This window comes from Cicer arietinum, chromosome 3 (assembly GCF_000331145.2).
Source record: "Cicer arietinum cultivar CDC Frontier isolate Library 1 chromosome 3, Cicar.CDCFrontier_v2.0, whole genome shotgun sequence".
Taxonomy (NCBI): domain Eukaryota; kingdom Viridiplantae; phylum Streptophyta; class Magnoliopsida; order Fabales; family Fabaceae; genus Cicer; species Cicer arietinum.
In genome coordinates this window covers 66,345,906-66,354,618 of record NC_021162.2, presented here as the reverse complement: position 1 = coordinate 66,354,618, position 8,713 = coordinate 66,345,906, and the positions used below count along the sequence as shown (strand labels likewise).

At 25.8% G+C, this 8,713-nt stretch overlaps 1 protein-coding gene across 1 annotated transcript; it reads right to left on the bottom strand.

The window, feature by feature from the left end:
• Positions 1 to 5,193: 5,193 nt before the first annotated feature.
• On the bottom strand, positions 5,194 to 8,235 carry LOC101499345 (probable auxin efflux carrier component 1b). Its single transcript, XM_004493326.4, has 6 exons — positions 6,986 to 8,235; positions 6,283 to 6,559; positions 6,113 to 6,198; positions 5,807 to 5,964; positions 5,617 to 5,693; positions 5,194 to 5,489 (listed from the first exon to the last, which is right to left on the bottom strand). Exons 1-6 carry the CDS (start codon positions 8,091 to 8,093, stop codon positions 5,420 to 5,422), a joined length of 1,776 nt encoding a protein of 591 aa, XP_004493383.1. The 5' UTR covers positions 8,094 to 8,235; the 3' UTR covers positions 5,194 to 5,419.
• Between the last annotated feature and the right edge of the window lie 478 nt (positions 8,236 to 8,713).

The window sequence follows — 8,713 nt, the reverse complement described above, 5'->3', positions numbered from 1 at the left end:
TAGACATTTATCTGAGTTGAAATTGCCATATTGCAGAAGATTAATCTCTTCTAGGAGACTCTTGTAAAAAAAACATATCTTTTATGAGACCTTACTCCATTAGTTAAAAACAAATTCTTTAACAAAAGATGATTGGATTTAAAAAAAAATTATAAAAACATAAAAAAAAATATTTTATTTATCTTACAATAGATATCGTTTAAGATTTTTATTTATATATTAAAAAATACAATAGTTAAAAGAACGAGATATGTCATTTTATCAAACTACTAATCTTAATTATTAGTGTATTTTTTATTATTGTCAATGTAAAATATAATAATATTTTAAAAAATGTGTATATAATAATAATTTAAAGTTAGTATAAAAAAAATAATTAAAGTTACATTGAAAATTGTGAATGATTATTATTTTAAAATATTTTTTTTATTAAAGTGACATTTACTGTAAGACAGATAAAAACTCTTTTTAACAAATTATTTTATTAGGTATTTGTACATTATCAATGTTATAAATAAATAATAAAAAACATTATATTAAAAACGATACAACTAATATTAATTAAATAATAAAAAATTATTTTAATTTTTTTTCAAATTAATCAATCATTTAAGACAGAGAAAGTATTAACTAATAATCATGTCAATTCTTCTAAACAAATCATTTGCAAGTTGATCCAAAGGTCAAGCAGGTGAAATAATTAACATTTTATAAATAAAACAGATAAAATAATATTTTAATATTTAATTTAATAATTTCTCTTTGAACAAATTGATATAAGTGACTAATTTGTTGGAATATTACAAATAAAGATTTTCTTGTAGGAAAGGTAGCCTCTCATCCGATTACTAACTTGTTCTAGTACAAAAAAAATAATAATATTACTAACTAACATAACACTTTTCTCTAAAAAAAACAATACTTTCAAATAATAATACATAAAAAAAAGACTTTCAAATGTATCTTTTTTTCCCAAACATTTTTCAATATCTGGATAAAATGCAGGAGTCCCAATTTATATTTTTGTGGTGGTATTTTTCGAAGTTAAAAGGCACTTCATAGATCAAACATGTTTCAATGGCTTATATCATTTGCATGAAAATGTCAAGCACAAACATGTTTTTGAAAACCTCGTATTGCTTAAAAGAGGGAATAATTATTTATTTTTAACATTATTCACTCTAGTTATAATTATCAAATCTTTATTTTAATTATTACAACTAAGAAAATATATCAATTTATTTTAAAAATTAATAATAAATTTTATAAAATCTTAAAATCTATCAATTTAATTATTTATCATTGTAAATTTTGAATTTCTTCTCAATATCAATATAAAAAATGTTGAGATATTAAATACAATCAATAATATTAAAGAAAAAAATATTGAAATTTTTGAAATTTGATAGGGTCAAAAATATATTTTATCATTTTTTTTAATTATTGAAATTGTACTTTTTTGTTATAAGCTCAATTATTAAGATTAAAATAAGACCTCTAAAATATTTAATATATATATATATATATATATATACAATACATTAAATTTATCATTTACTTTTTTTAATATCCATATAAAAAAGAATTGGTGTTTATACTTAACAACATAGGTAGTATTAAGAAAATTGAATAAATCAAAAAGATAATAGTTTTTTTTACTGTAGCTTACAAATTGTCATAATAACTTTTATACTCATTTTATCGCATAATAAATTTGTTTAATCGACAATTTCATATATATTAAGACAAATTTTCAAATGAAATAAAGAAAATAATATTTTTTATAGAGTATTGTTGAATTCAGTATTATTATTAAAAAAATGTTTGTTTTGACACAAAGACCAACAAGAATGAAAAATGAGTATTCTCTCCTATATATTTTTCCGTGTTATATATTACCATTGTTATTATTAATGTAAACTTAAAAATATTAAATTAAAATTACGAGTATTAATAAATGTTACAATTGAAAAAAGTAGTTCATATTTACTTGTAAATTGAAAATATTACAGTTTGTCATGGTGACAATATTAATTTATTTTGTGACAATATTTCTATAAATGGGTTTGGCATTGTGGAGCCGAGAGAGTGCCAGTACTCTCTCTAACTTTATATATAAACAACTTTGATTTAAAAACATGATGAATTTGGGTCATTTTTAACTAAATATTGTTAAAATATTATAAAATGAACGAATTACTAGTTAACATGTTTCCAATTATTTAATATCATATTAATCAAAATAAATAATAATAAAATATGTTTTTAAATGCAAAATTATTTTATAATTTGATATCAACTCAAGACAATGAATGTGGATGTGGAAATGTATCCAAAGAATTCATGAAGTTCAGATGAAAATGATATTTCAAGTTGTAATTAGTTACTATCTCCTTTACTGAAATAAAGAGAATTATTATCTTGTTTTTTATAATTGAGGATCAAAATAATTATTTATACTATGTACATATCATCACAAAGAGTTATCATTATCCAACTATTATTACTTTTATTCATCATAAAAATAAAAATTACATTTATAATATCTACATATTATATAACATTTTTCACGTCAATTATATCTTTAATCATAAGATATATATAAAATAAACCACTTTAATTTAATTTATTGATATAATAATTCTAATATATTTAAATATTACATGTATAATTTAAAATTTATAACAAATATATTAACTTTGGTTGGACACAAATTTATTTATATTTAAAAGAGTCGTACTAACAAATATTTAAAACCACTTGTTAAAAATATAAAAATAAAAATAATGAATTTTAAATTTTAAAAATAAAATACATATTTCTCCATATAATAGTTGTATCTTTATATATAAACACCCGTGTAACACTTGTGAGGATTTACTTATCTAGATTAAGAGGGAGTACTAGTAGTAAAAAGTAGGAAAAAAAAATCTCCAATAATTGTTTTGTAATAATGACAAGAGTAAAGGATTGATATATGAGCAGAAGAAGTAGCAGTATCAGAAACATTAGACAGGTTTGGATTAGACCAATCTCAAATAATGTCACAACATGTGTCAAAAAAGGAGAACACAACCTAATTTTCAGTATTTATTGATGAAGTCTAAATAGCAGTACACCATCAAATGGTTCGGCAAAGCTGAGCACAGCACCTATTTCCAACCAATGGAGACCTAAAAAAAAGAAGAAAGAAGAAATAGTAGCATGTGATTGTGCTCTAAATTGAACCATAGAGCGGCTATACGTTGTAGTAGTTGCTGCCAGCATCAACACCATAGTAATAATACCTACCTTAGCCATTACATTATCCCTATCTTATAGCTTCAATTCCCACCGTTGCAATCAATAAATTAAATTATGTTTTCAAATATAAATAATTAAATTTTGAAATTTTCTTTTAAATTTTAGATAAAATATATTGTTTTTTACACTTTTAAGAATTTTATTTAGACGACGAAAAAATTGATCCAGCCAATCAAAATAAACAATGAAAAGAAAAATAAATAAATAATTTTTCAAATATATTTGTTGTTAGTATTTTAGAGTGATGTATTAACCGTCTATTTACTAAATTTATTTTACAATTAAATTTATAATTCAATTATTTTTTATATATTCTTTTAAAAAAAGTTAATATTGATGGTGACAAGGTTAATTTTTATCACAATTAAATGTTTATGATATTAAGATTAAAAAAAATCTTACAATATTTGTTCTACGACGGTTTTTTCATAATAGTATTGAATGTAACTTCATTGTTGCTTTTATCATTTCTTTGCATTGACTTTTTTTGTTCTTTCTAAGTTAGGTATAAGTTTCCCTGGATTTTGTTTTTACTTCTTTTCTAAGTTAAGGTTAGTGTTTATGAATTTTAAAAATTATAATTTTATTCTTTTTTGAGATTACTCATAGACGCTATATCTATATAATCTATTTATATAAAAATTAATTTAATAACTAATTTTTATAATCAATTTATATAATTGAACTTAATTTTACAAAACAGTTATGTCAGTTTTAAGATCAATATATTTTTTAAAATTTTTTGTAAAAAATTTGTATGAAAATTTTATTTCTCAAAATAAATTCGAAACTCTATACTATTATTTTTCGGAAATTTTGACCTAATAAATAAAATAAAATTTGAATTCCGAAAGAAAAAAATTGTAGAAGAAGAAAATTTGCTCATGATATACATATATTGACTTTTAAAATAACAATCCATTAAAAATTAAATAGGAATATCCAAAGTATATGGATCATTAAAAAGTTTAGACTAAATATCTAATTTTAAAAAATTGATTATAAATTGAATATAGTTTAGTTCAAAAATAGTTATTTTGTAAACTTCAATGTTAGATTTTGCATTAATTATCTTCCCAAACTAAGGGATTTTGAGACATAAATGTTTCAAATGACATAATAATATTAAATAATAATAATAATAAGACATTATTATTATTATTAAGACATTAATTATTGACCATGATATAACAAAACATCCATAGATTCAAAAATAAAATAAAAGATTTAAACATAAAAAGTTTTAAAATGTTGGAAATACCAACAAGAGCAAAGTCACAAATTCAAATTCAAATTTTTTGAAAGCAAACTAACAAACCAAAGATTCAGTCTTTATCATTTATCATTTTCTTTTTTTGCTTTTAGTCTTATCATTTAATAAATTTTTTTTTCTTTTGTGTTATATGTGTTGAAATATTGTGTCCAACAAAATAAATCTCAAAATACAATATGGAGAGGACAAAGATAGAAATCCCCCTACCATTAAATTCCCTACCTTTTGACGATATTTGTTCCTATCTCTCTTCTAATTTTCACTTTCATTCAAAAAAAAAATAATAATTTACTTTAATTATCAACTTTCCATTAAAATGCACCATAGTCACCCATATGAAAGGTTGGGGATCCAATTCTGGAGGACAACTAGTATCGCCAACTAGCTTGTACTATTGTCTAATGTAGGAGTAATTTTAAAAAGAAAAACATCAAAGGGACAACCCAACAAAAGTTTCTGTTTGGTTTCCCCACTTTCTTATTTGCATCGAGTTCAGATTTGAGATTTCACAATCACCCTTTTAGCCTAGAAAATTAAAAGTAATGAAAAGAAAGAAAAAGTGTCGACAACTACACAAACAACCTTCACTTTCCTCTTTTTCATTAAACCAAGCAAAATATGCAAAAGTTGGGATTCAAAGTAAAAAAGGCATAAAAAACCAATACAAATTTTTCTTCCCCTTCTAGTAGCTAACTAGCTTATAGCCCTAAAATTACATGTGTTTCCAATTGCAACTCTCAACTTCCAAATTTCTACATTGTTAGATAATGGCCCTCCAAAAAAAATAAAATAACTAAATTATAGTCATATTACAAGAGCTTAATAATCAACTCCAATTAGTCTTCAAAAAAGGCCCAACAAAATGTAGTAAACTAATGTAATAGGAAGAGCAATTAGCATTCCAAATATAACCCTGAAAAAAATGAACAAAAATTAAAAAGATAACTTTTAAAATATTTATGAATCTAGGTGCAAGTTGGTACTATAAAGTAGTAGTATTAAATTATAGTGATAATGAATAGAGGAATAAGAGATCAAACCCAGTGCTAAGTATGTCAGGATGAACATTGTATTCCTTGGCAAACACAAAAGGGACAATTCCTTGGGGAAGTGCAGCCTAGAAATACACAACACAAACATTATATTCATTAAATTAAATCAAGGGATAAAATCATATAACCAATGGATAGTTATAACAAAAATAGTATATTTTTTGTTTTGTTTTATTACCTGTACAATAGCAATGTGCAACAGAACTCCCCTGAGTCCTACAGCAATTGAAGAAACAGCCATAACAGCAGGGCCAGTTAGGAAACGAACTGCCATTGCAAATGAAGCAACTGAGTTTCCACATGCAATTATCTTTGGTTGCAATGCCATGAACAACCCTGCAAAATCATTTCCAATCAATTAACATACTTTTTATATAATAAAAATAAACTAACATTCAAATAGTCCTCAAAACCATGTTATAAGACACATTAAAATATATAAAGCTTGTGGTAAATTAAATTTAAATTTCAATATTAAATATACCAAGGCTAAACATGGCCATTCCAAGGCCAGCATCAGATAAAATTGAAATTGATTTTGCAACAATTGCAGGCATAACAACATTCCACCTGAAATACAATATTTAAAGGTCAAAATTAGTAAAAACTAATGAAGCAAATAAAATATAAAAAAGAGTAAGGTTGGTTGCATACTTGAATGAGATCAAAGACCAAGTGAGACCAATAAGGCTGGAGTAAGTATTAGGATTTCTAATAAGTTTTCTCCAAACCATAATCAAAATGAGTCTTGTCATAACACTAGCAGGTGGCATGTTTGTTGGCTTAGCTTCACCTTGAGGTCCAGCTTTAGGGTGAAGTTCAGTTGTGGAGCTTGAACCTAGCTTTGAAAGCACTGGTCCTTCTTTGTCCACACCATTAGCAACAGTTCTGTTTCCGAAGCTAAACTCATCGTGACCAAATTCATCATAATCTGAAAAAAAACAACCAAATATTTTAAAAATTACATTATCCAAAAAAATTCATTGACATTATTGAATACAGAAACGACCAAATACTGATAGATACAAACAAAACACAATAAACCCCACCTTAAGCTATTGAAATTCCAACAACCCATTTAGAAGAGACAAAAATTCAAACTTGATACAAAACAAGGAATCATCATAAGAACAAAATTAGATACAAACAAAATCAAATAAAACCCACACAAGCTATTGTAATTTCAAAAACAACCCATTTACAAAAGACAAAAAAGATTCAAACTTGATACAAAACAACAAGTCATAAGAACATTAACAACCAAGAAAAACATGTCAAAAATAAAAACTTTATCACAATAAAAAACCACCAAATCACTGTAAAGTCAAAAGGGGTTAAAGAGTCTAAAAAAAAAAACCTTTTTGGTGAGCTACCCCATTAAGCTGATCATTTCCATAATCTCCACCACCTCTAAAGACATGGATTCCACCTTCAGAAACAGGAGAAGCACTTGAACTCCAAACAAACATATGAAGATCTTTACCACCATCACCTCCACCACCGTTACCCTTTTTCTTAGCCACAGGTGAAAATATCCCAGCACTATGAGGAGCAGGATACCCATTTCCAGCATTAACAACACCATTGACTTTACCAACAGCATTTTCCTCATCAAAACCCAAATTTCCAAAATTTGACCCTCTTGGACTAACATTCCTCCCATTCACCATAGAATAAAAATCAGTGTGGTTAAAACTAGACCCTCTTGGTGTAGGATTCCTAGAAGATTGAAGAGAATAAATCTCAGCATTTGTCAAATTAGAAGGCCTTGGTGTTAGTGAAACACCAGAGTTAGGTCCATGAGATCGTCTAGAGAAAATCTCAGACCTTGAACTTGTTGATTTTCTAACTTTAACATGAAGTTTACCATCTTCACCAACTTCAGCTTCAGTTTGAAGAGGTTCTTTACCATCCAAAGAAAGAATATCAGAATCAACTTTGAAAGATATAATAGAACCAGCTGTATCAGGAAACTGTTCCACAATGAGAATCCTAGCACCTCTATATTCAAAAAGGAACAACATCAAAGTGTACCATATGATACATTGAAGAACAACAATTTGAACCATAAGGGTACCAGAGTTATCTCCATACATCCCTTTAAGCAATGGAATTCCCATGACAAGTGTGTTTGGAAGTGTTGACAGTGAGAAAAGTGTTATGGACCATTCAAGTGAACCTCTTGAACTTGTTCTAGACCAAATGAATAGGATTGCTAAAACTATTGCTTTTTGAAGTGAATCAGCTGCTATAAACCTGTAGTTCATAGCATAAGGATTGTTGGTTGAAATGAAATGGAAAGAAAGAAGAGGAACAGCAAATAGTGCTACAAAACGGTTTATGCCTGAACATTGATCTGGTGTGAAGATTTTCCACCATTTTACTGAACCATAAGCTAGAATCATGGCTACATAGAGTGGTACTACTGCTGTGAGAACATGGTATAAGTCTAAAGCACTTATCATTTTTTCTTTCTTTGGTTTTTTCTTCTTCAAGATTTCTGTTTGTGGGATGTGATCAAAAGGTGAGAAAAGTTATAAAGGAATAAACTTTCTAGGTGCTGAAGAGTGAAGATGAAAAATATTGTTGTGTGGAGATTAAAGAAGGTTTAATGGGAGGGACAGGAAAATTATAAAAAGGTGAGGGCCTTTTTATAAGTATTTTCTCTTCTAGCAAAGACATAAACAAACTCTTATTTTCTTCACACTTTCTATTTTCTAAATCATTTTATTTAATAATATAAATATTGTATTATCATTCAATTAATATGTTAAATTTTTATTATAACTATTTCAAAAATGTAACACTTAATTTGTCGACTTGTATTTTGTGCATTCAAATCAATGCTAACAGTTTCTGATTCTTAAAAGATTTTTTTTTTTTCTAATTATTTTCTTTTTGTTATCTTCAATCAATACATTAGAAACACTAAAACCCATTTTATAGGTCAAAATGCATAGACTAATTTCCGGAGTAAATAGAACTATAATGTATCAAAATATTTTCTAGATAAATATAACAATATTGTATGATTATAGATAAGTTTGAACTCAATAATTCTGGAATCCTAAAAATACTTGTTACA